The sequence below is a fragment of the Anopheles bellator genome, chromosome 1 (assembly GCF_943735745.2).
Source record: "Anopheles bellator chromosome 1, idAnoBellAS_SP24_06.2, whole genome shotgun sequence".
Classification (NCBI taxonomy): Eukaryota; Metazoa; Arthropoda; class Insecta; order Diptera; family Culicidae; genus Anopheles; species Anopheles bellator.
Window position 1 is genome coordinate 45,354,585 of NC_071285.1, and position 26,538 is coordinate 45,381,122.

Below are 26,538 nucleotides of genomic sequence, written 5' to 3' on the forward strand. Positions count from 1 at the left end.
ACTCACCGTGCGGGACAATGATTTCCTTGAGGCACTTGGCGACTTGTATTCTAACGTTCGGCACCACATCGCTGGCCAGTTTGAGTACGTTGTTGAACACATGTTTGCGGAAGATTTTCACTTCGACACGATCAGTCTCGAGCTGCGAGGAGGGGAAGAGAGCAAGATCGACATTAGCCCCTGCAAACAGTCACCACCAACACCTCCGCGACGGGGCCGCTTACCATTTTTCCAGCCGCTATCACATACGTTTGCCGACGACGCCACTCGTTGTAGAAGGCAAAGTGTTTGTTGAAGAACTCAAACACCTTATCGTTTTGCTGGAACTCGTGACTGCATTCGACAAACTAGCGGGAAAGAGAGACAGTCGTTAATGATGACCGCGTACAGCTCAGCCACCACCAAAACCTACCGCATCAATGCCCGCCTTGCGAACACTGTCGTACTTGTCGAGCATCAGGCGCAACGACAGGCCGGCCAGAAAGAGGAGACAGTTTTCCTTGCGAATCTTGGTGTGCATGCGGGCCAGCTCGGCAATCTGTTGGCCGGCCAGCTCCCGGAAGCGCCAGTTCATCATCTGCAGCGGCGGCTGCAGGCACATCCCGAGGTGATTCATCAGCATCTCGTGCTCACAGCTATCGATGACCTTCAGGAACTCGGCCAACGTGCGCACCACCTCGAACTTGATGTCGTCGGAATCGAGCAGAAACTCCGTGTACGACGGTACGAGATCGCGGGTCGCCTGCTCGCGGCCAATGATAAGCGCCACCTTGCTGATCGAGGCGGCCATCGTGCGCCGCACCGACTGCTGCACGTCGGCGCACAGATCGAAGAAGTAGCGGCTCAGGATGGGCCAAAACTTTTCGCCAAACGTCAGCACCACGGCCGGGAAGTTGTACGCACAGTCGAGGCACAGCTCCTTGTTGACGTTCTTCATGTGCAGGAAGTCCTCCAGCAGGTTCCACTCAACTTCTTCGTTCTCCCAGCGAATCTGTGTCCTCAGCTGTTCGGCCGCCCGGATGCGCTCCACCGTCGTCGTAGCGGCGGCGGCGCCAGTGGTGCTCGTGCTGCTGGCACTTGTCGCCGAGACCACCGCTCCGCCACTCGAACAACCCGTTGACGTGGTGGTCAACCCGGCAGCCACGGCTGATGCTCCGGGTCCTAGGTTTGCTTGCGAAGGGGGTAACAAATCTTCGTACATGTAGATCAGCTTGTTGTCCGATTCGTTGTTGTTGATGCTGCCGTAGCTGGAATCGCTATCATTCTGGTTCTCGCTGTCCTCTACCACCATCGCGGATGATGTGGTACTTTCGTTGCCACTTGGCACCGGAGTCCCCGCATCACCGGAGTTGCTGCTTGACGCCGTTGGTACCGACGATGCTTGGAGGAGTAGATTGTTATTGCGGCTATCATCCTCCAGCACAGCGACCGCTTCCGTCGTTTTCTTATCGTCACCATCACCATCGCCCCCGACGGCAGGTTGGTTGTTATTGCTTGCATCCTTGCTTCCGTTGCCGTCCCCGTCGGAGTCGATAAACTCCAGATCGAGGGCCAGCCCGGGACTGATGTACCAGAATTGGTGTGAATTAAAGTACTCGTCGATGGTGTTTTCGTCCTCTTCGCTCGATTCCATAATAAAATCTAACCCACCGCTACCCGCCGCTGCAGCTTCGGCCACGTGCTTCGGATTATCACCGTCAAATATGACCCCACTCGTACCGACGCCCCCATCCGCCAGCAGGCCACCACCACAGGCGTCGCCACCGCCTCCGCCGTCACCGAGACTAAGATCGGGCATTTTCGTGCCAAAATTATCATCCTCCGAGTCCCAGTGGCCGTGGTTATCGAACGCATCACTACCACCGCCCTGCTCGCCCCCGTCGCCGCCGGACGGATTAGAGAACGCATTCTCGAAATTGTTCTTCAGCGGCGAACAGTAGCGCAGGAAGCGATTGAGAGGATTCTTTTCGTCGTACGTTTGATTGGCGCGGAACAGGGGCGACGGCGTCGGCGAGGTGGACGCGATCGATGAGCTCGAGGAGAGCGACTTGTGGCGGACGTAGTAGAAATCGGCCAGCTTCGAAATGCCCCCGCCGTCGTCCGACGTCGAGCCGGTTGACTGCCGCTGGGACGGATGCTGCTCGACGAACACGACCGACGACAGGTACGCCTCGATGTTGATGCGATCCTCGGTGCGTGGCGACTTCCACGGTTCGTCGTCCGATTTCACTAGCGACAGCAGCGCGTGCCGCTGGATCGACTCCTTGAACCGCTTCTCGTAGCACTCGAAGTTCTTCAGCAGAACACTGGGCGCGGGCTGGCTGCCACCGTACGTCAGCTGCCGGCTGTTGGCCATCAGCTCCTGGAACGCTTCGTCCGCCGCGTTGGTGATCGAGAGCTCGAGACTGTTGTTGTACGCCAGCCCCAGGATCTGCAGCTGTGCGAAGGTCGCCAAAAATCGGCCCAAATTCTGCGAGTTGGAAAAGGGAAAACGATGTAATCGAATCGAATCTTTGGATCATCCACCCTCGTGTCCAGTTCATACTTGTACCTTTAGTGCCGCCTTGATCACCCACTGACTAGAATCGAACATAAACTTCTTGTACGCCGGCACCAGCACCTTGCGGCGCTTTTCCAGCGTGCAAAGCAGCGCAATGAACGGCATCACCTCAGCGCACGCCTTGCGGACGGTCCAGATTTCGTCTTCGCACAGTTTCATGAAAATGTGCAGCTAAACCCGAAACGAAGATTGGCAACAGCCGGTCAGACACATTAATGGTGATCCGAGGCGGGGTCGCGCCCTCTACTTACCAGATTTTTCTCGAACACTTCGTTCCCCAGAACCTCGCACATCACCGGGAACGCGGTGGCACACTCCTTGCGGACGAAGTTGATCTTGCAGGTACACATCTTCACGAAGCGGCTGTACAGGAGCTCCTGCGTCTTGGCGCTGCCCACGAGCGGCGCAATCTTGACCATCAGCTGCAGGAGCGAACCGACGCACGCAGGCGCACGATTGGGCAATGTGGCAAATTTCGGCGAATCCCAAAAAAGAACGTCGAGAAAGAGAAGAAGCGGAAGACATTTATTAGTGGTTTTATTAGTCACTAAACGCGCATCGGTAAGGAAAACTGTGGCGCATTTAAATATTGTTATAAGCTGAGGGTGATGGCATTTATTTCTCTCACTCTAGAACGATCCGCTGTCCGAGATCCACAGTCCAGCTCATCAAAGCTGGCTGTGATATGGAAATGTGAGTAACACCATTTCACAGCCACTTTGTGAGATGGAACATGATCTTCCGCCGTTCACTCTTGTTTACTCAGCTCAGCGCTGCCATACTTCATTTTCTGTGTGGTGTGGTTGTTCACTTGAGCGGTTTTTTCTGCAAAAAAATAATTAGCCAAAAAATTCGATGGACGATGTTGTAAGAGAGCAGCCACACCAGCAAAAGCCACACCGTGTCGCTCTTCAAAGCTGGCTGTGATATGCACGGGTATAAGTGAACAGCATTTCACAGCCACTTTGAGAGCGACACAGTGGGCAACGGCGACGACGAGCTTTCGAATATTTTCGCGGTTTCGCGCGCACGGCGTGACTTCCGGTGCCGGGGCGGATATTGGTGTGTTCACGCGACTGACTGGCGGCGCTCACTCGGTGGTGCGGCATGGCTCAAGAGCAGTCGAACTCGTCAAAATGGCTGTGATATGAACTTTCGTAGCATCGACACAGCACAACCATTTTTACGACCCGATCACGAACCTTTTCCCGTTTTTTTTGTTGTATGTGCCCGGAGGTAATAAGACTTGCTACGACCCATCACAAGCACTCTTCACACTTTACCGCGCGGTACACTCCTTTCCGCTGACCGACGAACTCGGCAGGGACATTTTCTGTTCGGGAACATCTTCCGTGCAAATTTTGTATACATTTTCATTACCTTCCCCCGCGGGGGCTTATCAACAAATAATTTTGAGCACGATTTGGATTGATGGAAGTGCGCGCGCTTTTGGTTGTTGGGTGCTAATAAGTAGCAAGAGTCCGCCTCTAGGGGCGGCCTCCACGACGACGAGATCTTACTACGCATATTTTTTGGTGCCGCCTCCTCTCGTTTCTTTGACGATGACGATTTATAACGTTCTTTTCGCGCGCGCGGCACCCGCGAAAAAGAGCGCGCACGAGCAAAAGGAAGAAGCAGAAGTAGACGAAAACAAACAGTTTTTGTTGCGGTTGTGGTTTTTTTGTTTTGCCTTTCGGCCTGTTTTGGAAGGAAGAGGAGAAGATGGGACCAGATGTGTTTCATCACCCGACCGAGCTCATCAAAATGGCTGTGATATGATAGTGAATTGCGGAAAACGGGTCCGGTTTACTTGGTGATAAACACATAGCCACAACCAATTGATGAGCCCAGTCCGTTGTGTGTTGGTTTTCATTGATTTTTCGTTCATTGACTCCCCATTCATTTCTCGCTCTGCCTCGCGATAGAGTTCTGTTTTTTTTTGGGTTTTGGTTATGTTTTTGGTCCTTTTTTACGAAGTGAGATGTGATAACAACCGAGACCGTGGGAGCCGAATCCGTGAGAGCCACGACAATAAAAACGCGGCTGAGAGAGAGCCTCTGTCTCTCTTCTCTCGAAAGAGCGATTAAATGATTAGACTCTGCTGGGCCGCAAGAAATAGAGGACAACTCTGGCGCCGACAGGGAATTCTTATATGCCGGAAGTATGTCCGCGGGGGAACGTTCGATTTTCGTGCGCTCATATATTAAGGATCGTGTCGATCAGAGAGTAGAAAGTGAAATGGATCACCAAGCGGCGTACAGGCACTCCGACACACTTTCGGGGATCGAGATCATCATCGCTGCAGTTGCGCTATGTTGGCGAAGGACGAATGTAGTTGCCGCGTTGCTCATCAAAGCTGGCTGTGATAGTGTTTCGAAAGCAACTATGACAACCAGGTTTGATGCGAACGCAACAACCAATCTTCACGAAAGGTGATCCTCTATCGTGTTTCCTCAGAAGGCGCACATTTCCGATACTTCACGAGCGACCGAATTCACACCACCGACGTTAAAAACAGAACAAGTAAAGGAAGGCTAAAAGAAGTAATATTGGAAGAAAGCGTTTTAACTGAAAAAACATTTGAAAAAAACAAACATTTGAAGGAAATACAAATTAAAAATCACAAGTAGAGACGGAAACATATAAAATAAAGCAGCATTGGAGACTAAAACCAAAAGCGATGGAAAAACACAAATAAAAAACTACGAAAGGTAGTTACAAAATTTCGTTTACTTTCACGCACCCCACAACACACCAGGAAGCCAAAAGCTAACGCCTCTAATAAACCACACACACTCCGGGCATTGGGGCGCGCCCCAAATCGAACACGGGTACGACAATTGCGAAAATTACTTTTCTATTTACCAAAATCTACTTTTCACAAACACCACCACCACCACCACCACACACCACAAGAGAGCAAAACCCATTCCGCGCGAAGTCGTGCGTGAAGCGTGAAGGTGTTACTCTCAAAGAGACACCCAACTATTGTGTACTTATCAACATGAAAGACAAGGTAGTGAGATCTAACAGTTCTAAACCGGTGCGCCACCACCAACCCACGAGCGGGGTTGTCAGGGTGGTATGTGGCCCCTACTATCTCACTACCCATGTCTTTCTTGCAGACGAAATACATTAAGCTGCTGTTGCTGCTGCTATCGCCGGCCGCCCGTTGCTGATCGCTGTTGAGTGTGTGGCCGCCGGCATACGATCGTTGTTGATGTTGTTATTTGCTAGGGGAGAGCGAAATGTTAGACCAGGAGCAGGACACCATACCACACACTACTCACACACACAAACAAACCGCCACCAGTTTTCCACCCACACAGGCCACACAGAGTTAAGATAAGAAGAGTTTTGCTACCAATAGTAATGATGTGTTCAGGAAGGTTTAATCACTTTCTATCAACTACTAATGCACCGCTCGACGGGGAGCCAGCCAGCCAGCCAGCACCAGCACACACCGTTGGCCAAAGATTAAAATGAATTTCTCCCCATTTTTCTTTACGATTTGCCAAGGTTCGCCTTTCAACGCACACGTCTTTATAGCAGGAGCACTCGGCAGAGCAAATATTGTCGGAGAGACACAAACGGAGAATCGATATATTTTTATTAGCATCATCAGAACTTGACGACGGCGCACTCGGCGTGTAAACGGAGGTTTAGCTAGAACTTGTCACTGGAACATTCGCCGATAAACAGCGACGACTAAAGAGGCGGCGACAGAATGACGAACGAAAATTGTACCGGAATGATACTCGGTTGCAGACCGAATGCGAGTACGACTCGAGATGCTAGTGATTGTGTAAAATCCAGAACCCTCCTGGGAAAGGTCCTGCAAGGAAGCGCGCGAAGCAGTTGCATTTGTGTGTGGGTAGTAGGTAACACGATAACACTATCGCTTCGAACGTCGTGCAAAGTAATGGCCGAGAAGCGCCGTGCTACAAAAACGAGTGGATGTTTGAGGGGGGCGAACGATACTAAAATAAACTGCTTCAGCGAGCGGTGTGCGTGGTGGACTTTAATGATTAAGCTCCCTAACTTTAAAAACCAATATTAGTGTTCCACTTCGTCTACTTACGTCTGGTACACGACCGTGTGCGTCTCTATGATTTTGTCTAAACGAAAAGAAATTTCACTTGCGGGGCCACAATTGACACTTCCGAATCCGATCTCCATCGTATCCGTCCGTAACTTGATTCCCATCGCACACGAACCACACACATCATGCACCCTTAACAAAAACCACCTTCCATAAATCGGACCCCTGGAAGTCCACAAAGTGCGGAAAAGCTGCTGGAAAGTGCCTCTAAACTCTAAATGGGGCGGCCTACGCCGTGATACTTACATGGATGTAGTTGGTGCACATGTCCATGAACGATTCATTGATCGGTTTGCTGACCAGCTCCTCGACGATGTTGAGCTTGATCGTTGTGGCCCGGTCCAGGTAGCCCTTCTCGATCAGAAACGTGAGCGATTCGAACGTAGCCGCCCGGACCTGAGAATGGGGAGAGGAGAAAAATTGAACCTTCTCTATACTAAAAAGCTCCGGGCTTAAGAAAGTTATGTAGTCAGGGGGCTCGAGAATTGAGGGACAAGAAATGAGTGGGTCTTTATCAGGGAGTGCCATTAAAAATTATGAAACAACTAAAGACGTGAACAATCCAAAGCTGGCAGAAGAGTGGTATTGAGGACCCTCCTCAGCGGCGTTCACAAGTGGGTCACCTCTTTCAAGAATATGTTTCTCAAAAAGGACAACCCAACATTGTCGTCGTCGCCGTCGACCAACCCGAAAAGGAGCATCGCGCGAAGCACAAGATTGCTTCAATGTACCTAACAAGTACTTTCGGGCTGTAAACTCAGCGTGTAATTGTGTAAAACAGAACACAACTTGTGCCGTCCTCCAGGACATGTCATGACGGTGTCCTTCATCGGGGATGTGGCTAGAATGGCGCCGACGCCTTTATGGTTCTCGGTGGGAGGCTGCAAAAACGCAACAAGTAGCGCAGAGCGAATGTGGGCCTGCTACCCTCGGTTTCGGGCTGGGCGCGCGCTCAAGTTCCCATTTATTATCCCCCCGGCCCAGAGACGGACCGGACCAGCGCTCCGGGACGGAAGAAGTTGAATGCTGAATAAGTTCGTCCGTTCCGAAGGGAAGAAGGACCACGAGACGCCACACACCAGGCGAGAGTTACCGCCACGGCGCTCGTATTATGTAACCCAAGCACGCCCAATACACTGTGGGAGGACGATGACGCCCAAGAAAACGCCTGTAACACAATCTGGGCGGCTGGGTAGTGGCTGTGGGAGCCCCTCAGAAGAGGAAGCCCATAAATAACCCGCTTTCGACCGAGGGGAACTTTGCGCGCTTCGGTTCCACCCCAACTGGCGAGGGCACGGTACAAGGAGAGAGAGAGAGAGCGCGCGCATATGCTCTCTTCTGTTGTCCTCACTGCAGCCCAACCCGAAAGTGGAGCTTTTCGGCACCAAAAGCTCTGTCGCGCGTCGGAAAACTAACATCCTGCCGCTCGTCGGAACGTGACGATTTTTCGTAAGCACCCAGCGCACTAACGCCAACCAAACAACACATCCGTTAGCAAGGCTCTTCATCTCCTTCAACAAGCCAGCAGGAGGAGCCGGTCTGCTTCGAGACCGGCGACGGGAGCATCGTTCGAGGAGTAACACACAAACACCAACGCCATCGAGAGAGACCATCATCGGCTTCGCCAGCGGCCGCCGCCGCCAGAAGCAGCAACACTTTCCACAGAAGAGCTCGAAGGATGCTAACCATTTTTATGAGGCGTGAAAATGAGCGTTGATTACTCTCTGCGCCTTTATGTCTCTAGTTTTCCGATTCCGACCACTCCGTCCGTGTTTCCCGTGTCGTTGGGTGGTGGGGGCGGGCGATGATAAAACCGGGCGCGTCCACAACACATAATGGAGTTTCCTTGGGCGTTCAAATTCAATCATAGCACGTCCAATAAATGCCATTTGCCACAAGAGGTTCGCGTACCATGGAGTTTGCGTTTTGAGCGAGTTTTTTTTTCTGTCGGCCCCGATATTGGAATCTTGGAGGGAATGAATCGAGAAAGGATGGTTTATTATGTGCGGCCGCGGGGTTCGCTACTTACGTTCGGTTCGTCTGTTAGGTAACGGACGATGATCTGCAGGATCTTCTCCGGGAACGCTTTGCTGAATATGCTCTGCTGGTCCTGCTCGCGCTCGAACCAGCTGGCGCAGTACTTGTGCAGCCAGCAGGCCAGGTACAGCCGTACGGATTCATCTGGAAAGCGAAGACAAGGTCGAAAGAATGCACTCAGGTTAAAGGTTCATCAAAAAGTTCTGCGCCATTCATCAGTCGCATGAAGCGCGCATAGGACATGAAATTTTCTAAGAGCTCCACGAAGCGAAAAGGTCACGATGATTCCCGCACACCCGTAATTAACCTTTGCATCAAAACAGATTATAGCCGATGATGGTGATGGTTTGCTCGACCTGACCTGGGACCTGGGAAAAAGTACCACCACCGCAACACAACAAAGCCACCGAAATTAACCACACAATTCGACTCCAACGAGAGAGAGAGAGAGAGAGAGAGAGCGACGAGTCCTTTGCCTTCGGGAGGCGAACCTCCCAGGAACAGCAGCACCACAAGTGGGCGGATGGACATTGGTTGGCTTCGCGCTTCGATGGCCTACAACGCCCAGCCCCTTTGAACTTTTTCCCAACCAAAATTGGGGTCGTTTAATGAAGGTACACAAAGTTTTAAATATGTTTACTCTTCTTTTCGGCGCCCTCGTGCGCTGCCCTAAAGATACTATTTGAATTTGGGACCACACTGGGACACACAGCGAGGACAGTCGTCTGGAGAGTCTAGTACCAGATTTGTCCGTGAATGAAGTGAAATCGAAACGAGATACGCGTTGCTGCGTATTACGCTAGTGAATTGTTAAATCAACCGAGAGACGGAAGCTCGGCCTGGTTCGCAAAATATTATGCCTCGTCGGGGTGCATAATATTATCGTAGTGCTTCGTAACTTTGGCACGGAAAATGTCAAACGGCAATGAATCTACTCTGATGTACGCGAGATGCAATGGGACATACAAAGGGACGGACGTGGGGCAGAGGAACGGGTTTTAGCAAACCCAAAAAATTCCGAAGCCAGGCACACATACTTTCCGCACACGCACAACCCGGCCTCGGCGAAGGTTGAAACAACATAACAAAGTTTCGCTCGAACTCTCGGCCAACATTATCCTGCGGCCGCACGTTTGGCATGACGAACTTTCGGGGCAGGCGGGCGGACGGACCCGACGACGAGGGGGTCTGGGTACGGGGTTTCACCAAAAAACCCACAGCGCAACCCAGTCTTCTCTCCCACATCAAATAGGTTAATGTTGACTCGGGCAAGGGCCAGGGCCCAGAGCCACCCACCATCCCAAAAAGGGCATCCGTCCCGCGGATGGTGGGCGGTGGGCATACAAACATCAGGAAAAGCCACCGCGCGTCCGTCATCCGGAAAGTGGGCCGGTTTTCGGGAAAAGCCTTCCGAGGCCGCCGCTCTGCATAAAACACGGCAATGTTTTTGTTTAATTAACATCGAGGCATTGACTCCGCAAATTTGTCACAGACGGATGCACTCAAACTATTAGTAATGATAATGACGACACCCACCACCATCATTACAAGAACTAACGATGATGCTTTATTTGTCTAAAATACTAAATGCAAATCTTCGTTGCAATGAATGTGATGGTGATCGTAGCAGAAATAAAGGCATGACGCAAATTATCAATCGATAGAAAGGGGCCAGACTCCGCCTCAGGAGAGCCTCAGGTGAGTGTGGTTATTTTGGATGGTTTAAAAATATCCATTTGCCCGGGACGGGCTACGACGGAACACGGTTGTATTCGGCAGCGAACCGCATCCTTTTACTATAAATCACAAAACAGGACTCGAAAGGATATACTAATCTTAAGTTAAGGGAGATAAAGAAAGAGAAAAAGAGAAAGAGCAAGAGAGAGAGAGAGAGAAAATGATAGAGAAATTGAGCGGAAGCAAGAGAAAGCCCTACGTGGGTCTCTTTCTCTCCCTCTCACAGCATACGCAGGAAACGGTTTGTTGTTGCGCATTATCTCCTCCGGTCAAGTGTGAACATTCCCCGATGGGGAGAAAAAATGAAAGAAAGAGAGAGAAATGAAGTATAGCAGGCTAAGGACACTACACCCTAAAGCAACGTTATGTCATGTCGTTTGACAGCAGGGAATCCTGTTCTGTCACAACAGACGCAAGATGAGCAAAGAGCCCCAATTGGGAGGCCTACTCTACGCTGGAGGAAAGCGTCGTTGAATCACCATTCATCGGTCATAACCAGCCGGAGGATGGCTGTAATACCTTTGATATGTGGCCGGGTAGCCCAACACCGAGAGGCAGAGAAATTACCTTCTAACGCTTCGCTTCTCGCATACACTTGTTACACTTCTTCGTGTGGCTCTAGGAAGCTAAAGTATCGTCCACAATTTTCACAACTTTCCGTATATTCCGAGAACTGAACCGAGAGGAACGCCGACTCATGTTTCGCGTGGTCGTTGGCCGCGATTTCTCAACGGAGCGCGTTCTGCAGACAGGCAGCAACTCACACGCCCTTTTCTCGGTTCGGAACTGTAGAGTAACTTTGTAACACAGTGCTGCCTCTGGGGCGCCAACAGAACCAGGATTCTTTCGATTTGAAGGACAGCACGCCCGACAGACACAACTTATTGGTCTTTTCTTGTTTAAAAAGCTTTCGAAACGCAAACCGATCCAAATAAATTGGGCAAATCCGTACAACACATACTCGTCGGACGACACTGGGCGAGGATATGCGCTCGGCCTGCTGTGACGATGCTGCTGTTCGATCTGCCATTCCAACACACCCCGACCGTGCATATTGCAGGATTCTCTCTCTCTCTCTCTCTCTCTCTCTAGCTCTCTCGATGTGCGGTGTGCTTCTTCTTACAGCAACAGCTACATTCCATCGCAGCAGCACCAAGCTGATCCTAACTTAGTGGTGGTGGTGATGAATACCAGGTGGAAAGCTGAGTGAGTGTTAGTGGAGCGAGTATCGTCCTAGTAGCCAGCATTTGATACTAGCAACGGTTGCTACCTACACACATGCAGCTGCGGGCTACAAACGCCGCGCGCAAAACATTCCTTCGCGGGACGAGAAAAGACTGTAGATCTCTCTCGCTCTCTTTCGGTGGCTATCGGTCAAGTAGCAGCATCCTTTCGCCAGAGCCACAACTGCTCTAATTCGTTTCATAATGAGGTTTCATTCATTGGAACACGAATCCTATTAATATCTTATTAGGAAATGCTTGTCAAAATAATTTGCACAGGTTGCTGTAATAATTGCAGAAAAATGGTCGTTTGTTTCAATCCTGTTAGACCCTCTCATCCCTCTCTCTTTCTCTCTTGCTGCCATACCTCACTGATAAGAGATAAGGGTCAGACTCTTCGGGTCCAGCACCACTACCATCATGCCGCGTGTTGCCTAACCGCAGGCTCGTGGTTAAGACAATTCGGAAATTCGCAAAATTGTTTCCCAAAACATTCACTTTTAGTGAAGTAAACAAAAAAAAAGATGCCAAACTTGCGAGCAGGATTATTCAACTTCTTCTCAATCACTCAGAGGTTGGCGATTTTTTTAAAAAGCTTTTTAGCGTAACCGGATGCGCTAACGCAAGGACCACAAGTTCGAGCGTTCGCAGCAGAGCACGCTTCAAAGTGCTCTCTGTTTTTGTTTGCTCCGAAGCAAGAGAGATAGACACGCACACAGCCAGCCAGCGGGCTTGTTGGAAGGAATTCTTCACCGATTGATTCACCATGGCGACGACCACCGCCGAGAGAAGCGAAGGATACCTCCCTTATTAGACACAAGATAGGGCCGGGCGCTCTCAGCTTCCGACGCCTCCTAAGATGTTCTCTCTGACACCGGGACACACGAACACAGATTGAAATGGCGAGAAAATCTCTATAAATTAACGGGAAAACCGAACTTCCGAGCTGACCCTTCGTGTGTGCGCGCTGCGTAAACAGCCGGCCGAACCAAGGACCCAGGACGCCAGGGCGTCTGTGAGCGAATGGGCCTCCGCCGCTCGCGCTTCGGGCAGCGGGAGGATGGATACGCGACCGCTGCGGTCCGTTAGTAGTGCACTCAACCGTGGCCAGCGGCACATCTTCCGAGCGAAAATTGATAGATTATTACGTAATGGGGCCGCTGCCGATTGCAGGGAAAAAACAACTAGCAGCTCAATTTTGGTGGCCGCCCATTAGATATTTATGATTTAATTATTGCCACACAATTACTGTTCGGTCAGGGACGCGTATGGCAGAGGATGGTAAAAACCATGTCAAAGGACTGTTCCACTCTCGGGTTGCGCCTCTTCGATCTCGCTTTTGGAACTAGTGGATTCCACGCGGAAAAGCACTCAACCCGCGCGCTAGTGATCTTCGCGGAAAAGGGCGCGTCTGTTTCCGTAGGTCCACCCAGGGTCAGCAAAATTACAGCACGCAACTCGCTTGTTCTCCCTCCCACTCTAACTCTCTCTCTCTCTCACACACACACACCATAAGCCTCTAAAATGCTGCTCTCTTGCGGAAGCTGCAGCTTCGGGCGTTGAAAGTCTTCTTAATTCCTAAAGCTCTTGCTGAACAGCAACGCAGAACTCGCACCCCTGGGTGTACCAAGCATTAACTCCGCTGTTGCTCCGTTCCGCCGTATCTGTGCCGTAATATTATGCACACCACCAGGCGCGACCAGGCGCCTCCATCCGAGGGCTTTAAAAATCGGAAACTCGTCCACGGCACCGTCGTCGTCGTCGTCGCCGTCGTCCGTCAGTAACGATCCGTGACGAGTTGTGATTCTTCGACCGGGTGGGGGTTGCAACCGACCCGAGATACCGACGAGGACCGACCGAAAGTGAGGGATCGCCGGAACTCACTCGGAACAAATGCCGTTATCCTTCACTGACAGTATCCGTGCGCGCGGCACCCCGGCAGCAGCAATCAAACAACGAGAACGGGGTGGTGGTGACAGCAGCTGTGGAAACACGTTTGTGCCTGCCGCTGCGTTCCGGGAAGCGCGTTCTGTGGACGCGCCCTAGCCGCTGTTGCGCGCTTTCCGGCCGTTTCCAAACAATTTGCGCGCCCGATTCAACCGAAGGTTGAGAGGACGGTGTAAAGGACGGACGGTGGGGACAGTACAGCAAACTGTTGACCGTGTTGTGTAATGGAGCGCAACTGGGTGAGCCACAGGCTCCCAAGCGGAATTAAAGATGACAAGTGAAAAGTGTAGTCGCATTATGAAAGCTCCATCTTTTGCGCCATGCCGGTGGCCATGATTTACCGTGCCCGGACTCTTTTGGGTCCACACATTACAGATTAAAATAGAGAGAGAGAAAATAAAGCTAATAAAGTTCTACCGAGTTACAATACATATCCGAAGAATTGCACAAAAATTTGTATAAACTTCCGAAGTAATTCTCGGTTCAAACATAAAGCAGAGCTCGGAGTACCTCCTGCCACACACGGTGCGCTGCGCAATGAATCGATCGACCGAACGGAGTCACCCCCAAACACTCCCCGAAACGGAGCATGATTAATTTAAAATTGATTATAACGTACTACCGTACGTACGGAGGGACCGCCTTGCGCTCACATCCGAAACCCGGACACGTAGTGGCTGTGCCCGGTTGGTGCTGCAACAGTACGCGGCGGCCCCTTGAATCCCTTTCCATTTCCGGACGACGGATCCGAAATGACGGGTCCGACGGCAACCGCGCGCTCTCGGTCGCCTTCTCTCTCGGGAGTTGTCCTTCCCGTCGGGGCTAATGATCAATTTCTGTCCGACCCAATAGGGGGACCACCATGCAAGCAGTGCTAGTGTGCCCGAGGCGGCCATGGGTTCCGGGAGGATAGCCGCTCGTCGTCGTTGTCACCGTTCCCGCCGCGCGTGGTTCCTACTCAAGACGTGACGACGACGTGAAGTGGGTTCTCTCCAACCGCAGCACAGTAGAGCTCTGGCTGCAGTAGTGTCTGCACTATTTCCGTCGAGGTCTCTTCCTCTTTTTATTTACCGCGAACCGTGGGGCGCAGTGATTCGTATCGCTGCTCACTGGAGGAGGCGAAAGAGGCCGCGCCAGACCGAAAATCGCGTGCCGAGAGGTGTGACACAATCAATTTGCATGAGACCGTCTCCCGTTTTAGAAGTCTCCATTTGCGCGCGCGTCTCGGCGCTGCTTCTCCTGACGACCGACGGACAGACAACACACCGGAAGTGCCGCATCGCCAACCGGCGCGACGACCTTTCGCCTCGCGTTATCTATTGCGCTGTCGTCGGAAGCGCGCCTTTGCCGGGAGCCGGAGCGTGTGTGTCTAACTCTCTAATCTCCGTACTGCGGCGGGGCCACCATCATCTAATAGCCCTAAAATAAAAAGAGAAGAAGAGTGAATCCGCTTCCCGTCGTGTGGCGGCGCGGACACGACAGAGTCAGCGAACTTTCGGGGCCCAAAAAGGAGTAGCGGCGGCAAAGGCAACAGATTCACGACCGGACATGGAACATCCGGTCTGCGAGTGAGAGAGAGACGACTCACGATCGAAGCCACATTTGCCGGCGCAAGAGTTCGCGCAATGTGTGCCCGTCGTGCCGGACGGCGGCGGCAACATAAACTAATCATCTGGGGCCGCGAACCGCGAGGAACATTCGAACCTTAAACGCAGCAGCGTGGTGCCGGCCGGAAGTAGCGAGATTGACACTCTCTTCGGCCCAGGCCACGAACTTCGTTTTTAGCTTCGCCTTTTTCCACCGCGCCATATGGTTTTGCTTAGAGAGAGAGAGAACGACCCTTGGCGGAGGCGGAACGCATTCTTCTCGTCGTTTCCGCGTTCGGCAATTAAGAAGGTGCCCACGATCTGCGAATCTCTTTTTGCGTACGTTACCCACGTCGGTGGCATCGAGTCCTTCTCCTTCTTTTGTGGAGGGCATCTGCATTCTCTTGTATGACTAACCTGCAACGATTAAGAGAATAGAAATCTCATATTAGAGCGTTAAAGAATAGAAGCTGCAAAATTAGCGGAGTGTAGGTGCGTTCAACATTTATTTCATATTTTTTGCCATCTGGAGTGCATCTGGAGGGTCACAGATCATCTGCCATCGGTATGGCCAACAGGCCCAGACTCTTCCACCAGAGAACTGCGCCTTGGAATAATATTCGCCTTTGTTTAATGTGTGTGTCGTCGTGCAGAGAACCCAGAGTGGGAATAGATGGGCTAAAAAGTCCCGGGCCTAACCCATAAATAGGGCTAGTCTTATTGCAATCATCGGTTTTTCAGTTAGTACTAAAGTTCAAAGCTGTAGAAATTTCATGACCTTCTAAACGACTTTGTGAGTTAGTGTGCTAAGAGTGTTACACTACTTTTGCTATTTTCAAAACAATGGATGAAACACAATTTCGTGTTTTAACGTTACACTGCTTCTAAATGGGAAAAATGTACCGATCAAGCGAAGCGAAACTTGAAAAGTGTCGTAAGGACTCCGCTCCATCAGAAACAACAATAAAACGTTAGTTTGCTGAGTGAATGAGGGGGTAACACCAGAAAATATTTTAAAAGTCCACAAAATCCTTTTGAATGGTAAAAAACGAAATTGCATAAGTTGGTTGACACTGTGAAGATATCGAAAGAATGTCTTGGCTTTATATTGCATGAACATTCGGCTATGAGAAGTGCTCTGTTCAAAGAGAGTGCTTCGTTTGTTCTCAGCCTATCACTTCCTTCCGGAACTAAAACGGTTGCCTGTTGAATGGACAGCAACTGATGTACTTCGTCCAAAGCGCCTGAAAGCACAATAATAAATTTTGCTCGAATGAAGAGGTCGATCACTGACAAACTGAGGCCCATTTTGAGGCAAAACTTAAATCGTTCTACCAAAAAGATATTGAAATGTTATTGAGCGGCGCTGAACTGATATTGTGGCTCTCCGTTGGTGGAAACTACGATGATAGATAAATTCTTTCTTACCCGGGCGCCACACTATGAGAAACTTCGATAAAATGTATGGCAGGCCAAGAAACTATGAATCTTTTGCTAGAGTTCCGTGGGTTACTTTGAGTGCTTTTGAGCGCCTTATGTTTACGGGATATTTTCTCGTTGCGGGGGTATTTTTTTCAATTTGACAGTTTACGGAAAATTTCGGCCAATTTTTATTGCTTTCCAAAAATATGGCTAGTTTTTCGACAGCGAAACAAATTTTGACAAAAATGGCCATAAAAGGAGAAGGAAAGGAAACTGAAAAATCAAAGCATAAACAAACGAACTGTCATTTCACTCACTGGAGCTCACGGAATATCTCGCGCAAAAAACTTCAAGTGTGAATGCTAGCTTATCAAAAAACCTGTAGAGAAAACTCATAGTGTGGTCGAGGCGTTAAGCCCGCGACTTTTCAACCCATGTGTTAGGTTGGTGGTGTGCTATTGCTGATTTATACACCACCACCACCGCCCGGCCAATGCCAATGTTACTGGTCTGGATCGGCGGAAGTTTCAATTTAGTTATCATCGTGCGCGACGACCAAATGGTACACAAAGCGGCGTGACGGTGTATGTCTGTGTGTTTTACAGAGACCGGAAGGAAGTCCGAAACAGGCAGAGAGAGAGAGAGAGACAGAGAGTAGAATGTGCGCGGCTACTCCAGCTCTGAGAACGGAAGCGAGTAGAAGGAATAGAGTTTTGCGTCATCATACCCCCCGGGGGAGGGGGAAACCGGAACTCGGTCGCTTCTTTTTCCGGAGCTCCAAACGAATCCTCTGCCAATCCCCGGTGGCCGGTCCCCCGGAGTTGATAACACACCGTGGCGAGCCATTGACGGAAACCGTTTACAAACCCACCCACCCCCCGTCAACCATTCAGGCGATCCCTTTGCAACTTCTGCCACCGTCACCCGCCGCCGCTGGGCCATTTTCTGTCCCCATCTCGCTTCCCTACCACCGCATCCTGTGTACTGATGGCCACTTATATTTATGGTACACGTCCGTTCGTCCGTCCGTTCGTTGGCCCGTAATTCAGTTAAGGGGACCATCACCCCGCGTGCCGTACCGTAACCGCACCGTTTCCGCGTTCAGAGACCCTCCCCCCCCTCCGGCAGAAGGGCCGGCCTATTTTTAGGACCCACACACACACCCACAGTCGACATGGTGGGCCCTCCACACCGCTCCCAACGCAGCAGCACATCCGGCTTGCGCTTCTGCTGCAGTCTGTCAGCCCCACTCGATGGCCAATGTCCCCACCACCACCAACAAGCAGCGGATTATTACTTCTTCATCGGACAGTACCAGCGCCGAAATCGGATCGATAGCGGTGAGGAGGCGTTGGAATTAGGATGTCCTTTATCAATTCATTTATCAGAGACCGACGCACGCGCCCCGGATTAGTCCGTTACCGAAATCAGATATTTCAAGATGTTCCCAGTGGTGCGCGCCCAGACCCAGATCCCTCTGCCGGCTTCTTTTTGAAGCCGCATTCCAAACAGTCCCAGTGGGGTGCGCCTCTGCCTCCTGTGGACGTGGTGTGAAGAGACACGCACGCAACCTACCGAAAAAAAAGTATGGCGCGCCGCACATCGATCCCCCTCCGGAGGGCTATCTTTAGAGCACCCCACCACGGATGGCTGGACCGGATGTCGGAGTCGGCAGCATGTGCGGCGCGCGCGCGCCCGTCTCGACGACGTCACGCGGTGATCAGTCACAGGAAGTTGGCCGCCTCCCCTAGAATCTCCCGTTTCAGACGCAGGCGTCTGAGGGACGCCAGACCGCCAACTGTGATCGCGCGCACGGCGCTGTGATCAGTCAAGATCAGGCCGCGCGCCGACCGGTGATGGCGGCGCATCCGGAAAGGCGCAGCAGGCGCGCGCCCAGCGGTTCCCTTTTCTGTTTTCCCGACTTTTCCCAAAATAGAACCTCCACAACCCCCCGATGCTGATGGTGCCCTGTGCCGAAGGGCTAGGGCATCCGATGCACCTCATCTCTCTCTCTGGCTCTGTGTTCGGAAAACTCAACTCCGGTGTCTTGCGCTGGGGTGATGGTGACGGGCGACCCCTTGGGCCCTGGGGGCTATTAACCGCGACGATGATGCTCGCTGGGGGTCTCTTCTCTTTCGGCCGCAAACGAAGGCCGCCAGCCAGCCAGCCAGACTCGGCCCAGCTTTGTTTGTCTTTTTTCCCGCTCCCGATGATCGGTGGTCGCTTGGGGAGAAGACGTCGGCGGGTCGGCGCGCACAGATGCATCCGACCCGACCTGAGAGGCACGCGCGCGCGCGCGCCTGATTGGATCGACTTCCGCCCGATGCCATATCGTCTCGTGGAGGATGGTTTTCCACCATCCCTCTCGCACCCCGTCTCCGACGGAAGAGGGATCTATTTTGGGGTTCCGAGAAAATTAAAGTCGAGATTCGGCGAGGGGACGCCAACCACAGCAAAAGAAACAGGGAAAGCCAGAACACATGGGGAGGGTCCACACTTCACGAAAAAGGTCCACATCGGGAGTCGGGAGTAGTCGCCTTTTTTTCGTTACTTTTAATGCGCTCCACAAAATCGCGATCGTCTCTATGGCACACCGCCTAAGAACCTCGACCTGGGGGGGGGAAGTGCATGATCTTCTCTCGTGTGCAGGGCGCCACAGCCATTTTGGTGGCGGCGAATTCGGAAGAGAGCACATCTTCCCCCGGATCTTATCCAAGTGCTGGGTGGCGCAGTCATTGACCCAAAACGGTGAGAAGAAAGCAGCAGAAAAGCGCCACCAAACACCCAAAAACCGAGAAAGATCACCGCCAACGATCACCGTTCGTTCTCCGCGCTCTCTGTCTCTGGAGGGCTGGAAAAAACATAAACATTGAAACGCAAAAAAACATAACCACACACACACGCATACACTCGAAACTCGCCAAGAGATTACTCTTCGTGTTCCTTCTTCCAGGCCACAACACAAACGCGCCACCGCCCGCCCGGAACCATGCAAGAAAGTGTTCCACAGAGTAGAGTTTTGTACTTGTTTACGACGCATTTTGCGCGGTTTTCTCGCTGCTCTACTCCACACTCCGGTGTCCGGACCCCGGAGGGACCTGATAATGGGGCTCTCGCTGAACTGGAAAAGGAATAAATAAACCGCCGGGGCGGCGGCCCCACCACAACATTATCAGAGAAGACACGACACTTATGCGGCGGCGAAGAACTCGCCTCGTCGGTCCGTCGGTCGATCGGTCGCCGCGTCGAAAGGGCGCGGAATTGGCAATTTTGGAGCGGGCTGTGGGCAAAAAAAAAGGGCCACAACAAAACACAGCGCGCCACAATAACAACACGCAACAGCAACAACCAGGGGACGGGCGAGCACCGCCATGCGGGTCGTGCCCGTTTGTTGTTTATGCTTCGATTTGCAGGGCGACTCCCCGGGCTTCGCGGTTTGCACGTGTAATTTGTGGACAACATTTTTTTCTTATTACGAGCACTTCCACAGCCGTCTCCCTTTCACTCTATCTGTCTGTCCCTCCTCTCTTTGGACACTCCGCGAGGTAGAATTCTGCTTCAACAGAAAAAAAGGGGAGAAAAACAATTTTACAATCAAGCTCCCCTCTCTCTCTCTTGAAGGAAACGCGCAAACGGCATCAAAACAAAATGAGGAAAGCACGATACGAGAGAGACAGAGAGAGAAAGAACGAAGAATTGCATCGAAAGAATGCGAAAAAATGCGCAAACTGACGCAAAAAAACACAACCACACACTGACTTGGCTGGGTGGCCGGTTAAAGGCACGGAACACGTTGCATTTGGAGTGTGTGGCGCACACACACTAGCGCAACATTGGTGACTGACATACTGGCGAGGGGTCAGTGAACTTCCGCGGGGCATGTGTGAGTATGTGGCCACCAGCAACAGCAACAGCAAAACAACAACATCCGCCGTCGCCACCGTCGTGATGAAAGTTGCCGAAAAAAGGCGATCATCTCGCACTGGGGCCACAATTACAACGCTTCCCGAGATAGAGATAGAGAAAGGGATGCTCTTCCGCTTCCGAGCGGCAGAAGCTGCGAAGGATGCGAAGGAAGTAGTGCCTTACCTGGATCGGTGGAGAAGACGTCGAGGGTGCCGAGGATCTCCTTGTAGTCCCGGCACAGCACCTGCGGCGACTGTGTGCTGATGATGTGCTCCAGAACCCGCGGGTAGCAATCTCTGCAAAGCACGGCAAATAATACGAGATTGTTAGCAGGAGATCTGAGGGTTGTGGAACAATTTTCGATGATACAATTTTTATGATAAACATTCTGCGCAGTAATGTGAAATGTTTGATTTTTAATTCGATCCAGTAAACGCGTTAAACGCGGCCTAGTTGACAAACGTTTTACAAAAAACAAACACTTAAAGGTAGATACGAAAGTCAGCAGTGGAGACATGGGTAGGCGTTCTTTTTCTGATTAATGAACATGTCAAAGATCGATATAGACGAGGCGCTAATATTTGCGCTGCCAATTTTGTATGGCGGACACAAGACTAGAGGACAATTGAATAGAGTAGACGATCAACTCAAACATAAGTCGCCAACCAGCTCAGGTGACCGTTGGCTAGCAAGAAGTGAACCACAATAAGAGCAGCCCATTTAGAAAATCCAGCCCGGTCTGTTCTTCTAAGATTAGAAAAAAAGCAGACCATTGTAAAATGACAGGTGTGATGGTCGTCTCATGAACAGACTCAATCGCTTCTTCCCAACATTCCGGAAGGATCCTCCATTTCCAGGATCTACTGGTCCAATCTAGTAAAAAATATCAGTAATTTCCAATCTATTGATATCATTAAAGAAAATATTAAAGAACAATGTGCAAAGATGCTACCCTTTGAAAGATCAAACAATCCGCCAAGATCGGACCCAGAAACATCAATTATTACACGAATTTCCCGCAGAGTGAGGGAAGGACTCAAACCACTCTTAACAAGAGTAAAATAATATAGGTTTTGCCAACGATAATGGATGGATAAAGCCCACGCTGATCGAGCCACTGAAATAGTCAACAACCAAAGCCCAATAATCAGGAAGTGAAACCTTCACAAATAACCCAGAGGAGGTTGAGAAATATTGAGGTTCGTATTATTTAGGTCAGTAATTAAAATTTGACTCTCGTTGGCAACATTGTGGGGCGCGTCCAAAAATTGAGCAATTAATATTATGGCCGGGCCAATGAAAGTAATCATCTGCCGGGGCTGCCCCTTTAAGGCCCAGCCTGGCTACACGGACGCGCCACAATCTTGCTCTGCGGGCTTACAACTCTGTAGCAGCAACATTGTTGTTGATGCGAAAAAGGGAGCAAATCGGGCAATAAAATGCGGAAGAAATTTGCGAAACGTTCATCAACAACGGCCGCGCGCAACGCTCAGCACCGCCGGGACCAAAAGGATTGCCGCCGGACGAGATCCCATGAAAACAAATATCAACCCGCCAGAGTCGCGGCTTCGCTGGACAGCAAAAGAACCGAAAAGAAACATAAACATCAAGGAGACACTGGTGCGCGCGCGCAACAGCAACCGAGCCAACGCCGACGGCGGCGGCGATCCGAGGGAGTCTGGCTGGCGGTGTGGCGCGCGGCCTCACACACCGGCGACCGGACCCCGCCACCGCTCTGCGCTCAAAACTCGAAATGGACCACCGGGGGAAATAAATTCATCTGACCAATGGATCTTCTCTCTTTCGCCGGAGCCGGAGACCTGTGGCGTGGCGTGGCTGGCTGCTGGCAAGGACCAGGCGCGCGCCAGACCCACCCCACTGGCTGCCACCCGCCACAGCCTGCAGACCGGAGAGGGAATTGGAGAGGCTCAATATTGTTGTTAAATATGCATAAAAAGCTAACTGTAAAAACTCGCTCGCTCCGCTTGTGCGCCAGAGTTGGCGCACCGCGCGCACTCACGCCCCCCGTGGAATGTGGCAAGTGTTTTATTGGCATACCACCACCACCACCACCGCCAGCCACCCAACACCTCGGCCGCGATCGCCTCTACTGAGGGTCCGGGAAGCGGCTGTCGTCTCCGTCGCCGCGGCGGCGGCCACCGGTCAAGTCATCATCAACCGCGCGGTCAGGTTTGGTATTCGCGTCTCTTGCATTTTCTTCCATAGTGTTCTCTCTCTATCTCTCTCTCTCTCTTTCGATTCGTTTCATTTCTGCTTTCACGGGAAATGTTGTCCCGGCGCGGGTTGCGCACGCCGACCGTTGTTTTGCTTTCTCTCGCTCTTCGCTGGTGTGGCTCTCCTTTTCGGTTCCCGGTAGCCACCAGAGGAGGCCAAAGAACATCCCGGGAGTGTCCAGGGTTGGGGGCGGCGTGTTGGCATTCCAGAGGCCGCCGTTAGGTGGCACAAATACCATCCATCCAGACGCGCGCTCGCGCGAAAACTGGAAATATATTTGAAAGTGTCGATCGGATACCGGACATTGGTCCCGGGCCCGGATTTAGCACAATATGATCCTAACCGCCCCCAACAATCCTTTTTGTCGTCCCTCCATTATTTGCTAGGATATGATCAGCATCGTTCGCACTTCCCAAGCGCTGCATCTAAGCGTATAAACAGCCCGAGGATAGTTTCTTCCACCGACCGTTAGATGGCGCCGTTCACACACAGCTCAGCTCATTGCTCGCCGGTGGATGACGCGGCGGTGGCCAGAAGAAGGATCCACGCCACGCCACGCCACGCCACCGAAGAGGGCAACATGTGTGCAGCATGATCATCTGTCTCGCTTTCGCACTCGAGAAAAGCTTCCGAAGAAGCGGCCACAAAACAAGGGCCATTCAAGAGAGAGAGACCTTTTAAGACGCGCACAGCGCAGCGACATTCCAAAGTGCGGTGGGCGGGTGGGTGGTCGGTCGGTCGGTCGGCGATGAAGGGTGAATGGGTTCCGATGGCTGCGTGGCTGGGTTGGGGTGAGTGAAGGAAGTCTCGCTCCGCAGGAACCCTGCGGCCAGCGCGCGAAGGAAAATCAAACGGCACTGAACGGCACATAGAGACACTGCTGCTGCCTGCGTCCGCGCGTTCTCCTTGGGTTCTCCCTCCTCGCTCTCCCCCTCTCCCTTTGTCTGTCTCGTGATCGCGATCGCGCGCGCGCGAAGAAAAATTGACAGACAGAATGGAACGCGGTGTAACGAGTTTTTTTTCCCCTCTTCACAGGTTTTTGGTTCGTTGCGTCTTTCGCCCCGCCGTACTTTCGTATGTTTTATTTATTTGCCTCCTTCATCGTGGTCCTGGGCCGCCACCGACGCTTGGATCCTTTTTCTTCTGATCGCGATCGCGTCTTTTCTGGGTTCTCTCTTCTGCCGCTTGGTGGTGGTGTGTTGTTCTCCACCATACTCCATTCCATTCCTTATTTCGGCCGATTATCGGGCTCTCCTCTTTTGAGCGTCGCGCGCGTCCATCCTGAGAACTGGTTTGGTTTGTTGTTGTTGTTTGCCGGTGGGTCCGTGTGGAAAGCGCCGTCGAAAAAGCGAGCAAAACTAAGAACGGCCCAAGACGCCGCTCACTATCTCATTTCTTTGATCAGCGGCCGAGGAGTCGGTGGTCGGTGTGTGTGGGAAAGGAATTTGGGACATTCTTTCTCCACTCTCGCACGTGGAGGGGGGACACATCCTTTCTCTCCTGCTGAGACTCCACACAACGCCGAGCGCCCGCGAAGGAGGCTCTCGATCGAGGGCTCCACCGCTGCCCATAACAAGGTCTCTTTGGTGCGGTGCGGGACAGGGGCCGGCCAGCCAGCCAGCCAGCCAGCCAGCGCTCCCCCCATGGGGTTGTCTCGACGGCGGTCATTGACATCGCGGCGGCGTCGCGGTGGCATTCCACAACTCACAACCGCGATTCCCGGGAGAGCGCGATTGATCGCACGCGGCTCCCGAAGGAATTCGCGGCTCGAATTCAGGAGGAGATCGGAAGGGGGAATGGGGGGGCGGTTGGAGGAAAAGGAGCCTTCAACAAACATTATGCTTTTGCCAGCGGGCTGATGCAAAAAACAAAACATTAATTTGGCGCGCGGCGTGGCTTGGCGCAGGAATGTTGTGGCCCCAAAATAAGCGGGCGACGCTAGAGAAAGCGATGTTCGCGACATTTCTCGCGCTCCGACGGATTATGCTTGACCGCGGCACTATCGTTATCGGGATTCCACCATCTTGGAATGTTGTTTGGGCCACCCCACTCCCATCGGCCATCCGGTTTTCATCCGGCAACAGAACCCGCGCGCGCGATCACCACAACAACAGTGAGCTACTTTACTCACCACGGTGGTGGTGAGATTGCTCCTCACGTGTGGTGAGATCGCAGCTCACAAGACTGGCTGCTTGCTGGTGGCTCTTGGATCAATTCATTAATCGTCATTTTCTGGTTTCCAATTTAAATGGTTCCATTTCACTCGTTCTGTTTCGTGCGCTCTCTCTCTCTCTCGCCCTCTCTCGCCCTCTCTCTTTCTGTCTCTCTTTGGCAGGGAACGCGTATTCAAAAGAACGATGATGCGCACCGCCGGCCGCGTGTTGTTGCACTCGCGCGGGAAGTTGATGATTGGTTATGCGGCACACGAAAGAGCGCAACAACATAAAAAACGCACAACAACAGCACTCTCTCTCTCTTTCGCTCTCTTTCGTTCGCCCTGATACCTGATATTCTGGGGGCCCTTTTGGGAGCCAACACATTCCAGCGTTGGACGGACCCCGCGCGTTTGCGCTGGCTGGCTCGTCCCCTCTCCGCCTTCCTCTCTCTCTCGGCGCTGTTCCGTACGCCACCCTTTCTGTGTCCCTCTGTCTGTCTGTCTTTCTGTCTGTCCTATCCTCTCTCTCCTCATATATGCTGCACACAGCATGGACCGCCACCCTTGCCGTGGTCCGCCTTGGAGTGCACACACCACACAGTTTACTCACATTACGAACACACACCCGTGGTTCGTGGCTGGCCGGCGGGCTGGCTATGAAGCCAGCCCAAGCGCGAGGAATGGAGTTTGGTTTTTCGGGTACGATGCCCTCTGGAAGCCGGGAAAGCACGTACACGCGGCCATGGTGGGGTGGTGGCGGTGCTGGTGAGAGAGAGAGAGAGAGTCTAGGTTCTATCGAATCCACCTCGATATCGGGGACACCAACGGAGTCCGGGGCCGTCTATTCCGTAACTTCAGTTTGATTTTTCAACACACTTTATCTGGGATGTGTGTCTCTTATCGATCGGAAGTTTTGAGTAAAATGGGGTGGTGCGGCGGCCACTTGTTGATTGTCCTTCTCTCTCCCCACCCCACAATGGCGGGGGGTTCGTCGTGGCGGGATCGAAACAGGTTACGATGCTTTTTTTGGGGGGGTTTTCAGGGTCCCAAAAGGTATAAAAAGCATAAACATTCCAGCATGAAACTGTATCGACGACGAGCCCACTGCCGCCGCCGCCGCCACCACTGGCCGTGGCTGGGCGGCCACCGCCGGGTGGCGGCGGCGACGCGGGGCACATTTTTTCCTCCTCTCATCCACGTTTTTAATGTGATTTTGTTGACTTTTCCCACGGATATACCTGGACACGGCCGAGCCGTGCGCAAGAAAGAGAGAGCGTGTGTTGTGCGAGTGAGAGGGCGCCCGCTGGAATTCGTTTGACCTCTTTTAGCACCAAACACATACACACGCGCACGCCATGGATAATCATGACACGTAGAGAAGCGTGCTGACGATGGGCGGCGATGATGATGATGATGATGATGAGCATCACACCACAAGCACTACAGAGTACGGAAGTGCTGTCCTCAACTAGCATTCGTGAACTATCCTCCGCTTTCCTATGGTCGCAAAAAGGGGAAAAGGACTCCCGGAAGGCGCCACCCATTACATCGCTTCACCAAAAACTTACGGCTAAACAAATGTATTTCGAGCAAACGGACAAAGACGCATACCTGCAAGGAAAAGGAGA

General features: G+C 52.1%; 1 protein-coding gene across 1 annotated transcript in view; it reads right to left on the bottom strand.

Moving 5' to 3' along the window:
• Nucleotides 1-26,538, bottom strand: part of LOC131215707 (uncharacterized) — a 48,534-nt gene that overhangs the window by 2,747 nt on the left and 19,249 nt on the right. Inside the window, exons 3-10 of the mRNA XM_058210098.1 lie at nt 20,704-20,816; nt 8,692-8,843; nt 6,909-7,058; nt 2,812-2,982; nt 2,552-2,731; nt 413-2,470; nt 225-347; nt 7-142 (exon numbers count right to left, since the gene is read on the bottom strand). Of these exons, the coding sequence (XP_058066081.1) occupies nt 7-142; nt 225-347; nt 413-2,470; nt 2,552-2,731; nt 2,812-2,982; nt 6,909-7,058; nt 8,692-8,843; nt 20,704-20,816 (3,083 nt within the window). The remainder of the gene's footprint in view (nt 1-6; nt 143-224; nt 348-412; nt 2,471-2,551; nt 2,732-2,811; nt 2,983-6,908; nt 7,059-8,691; nt 8,844-20,703; nt 20,817-26,538) is intronic.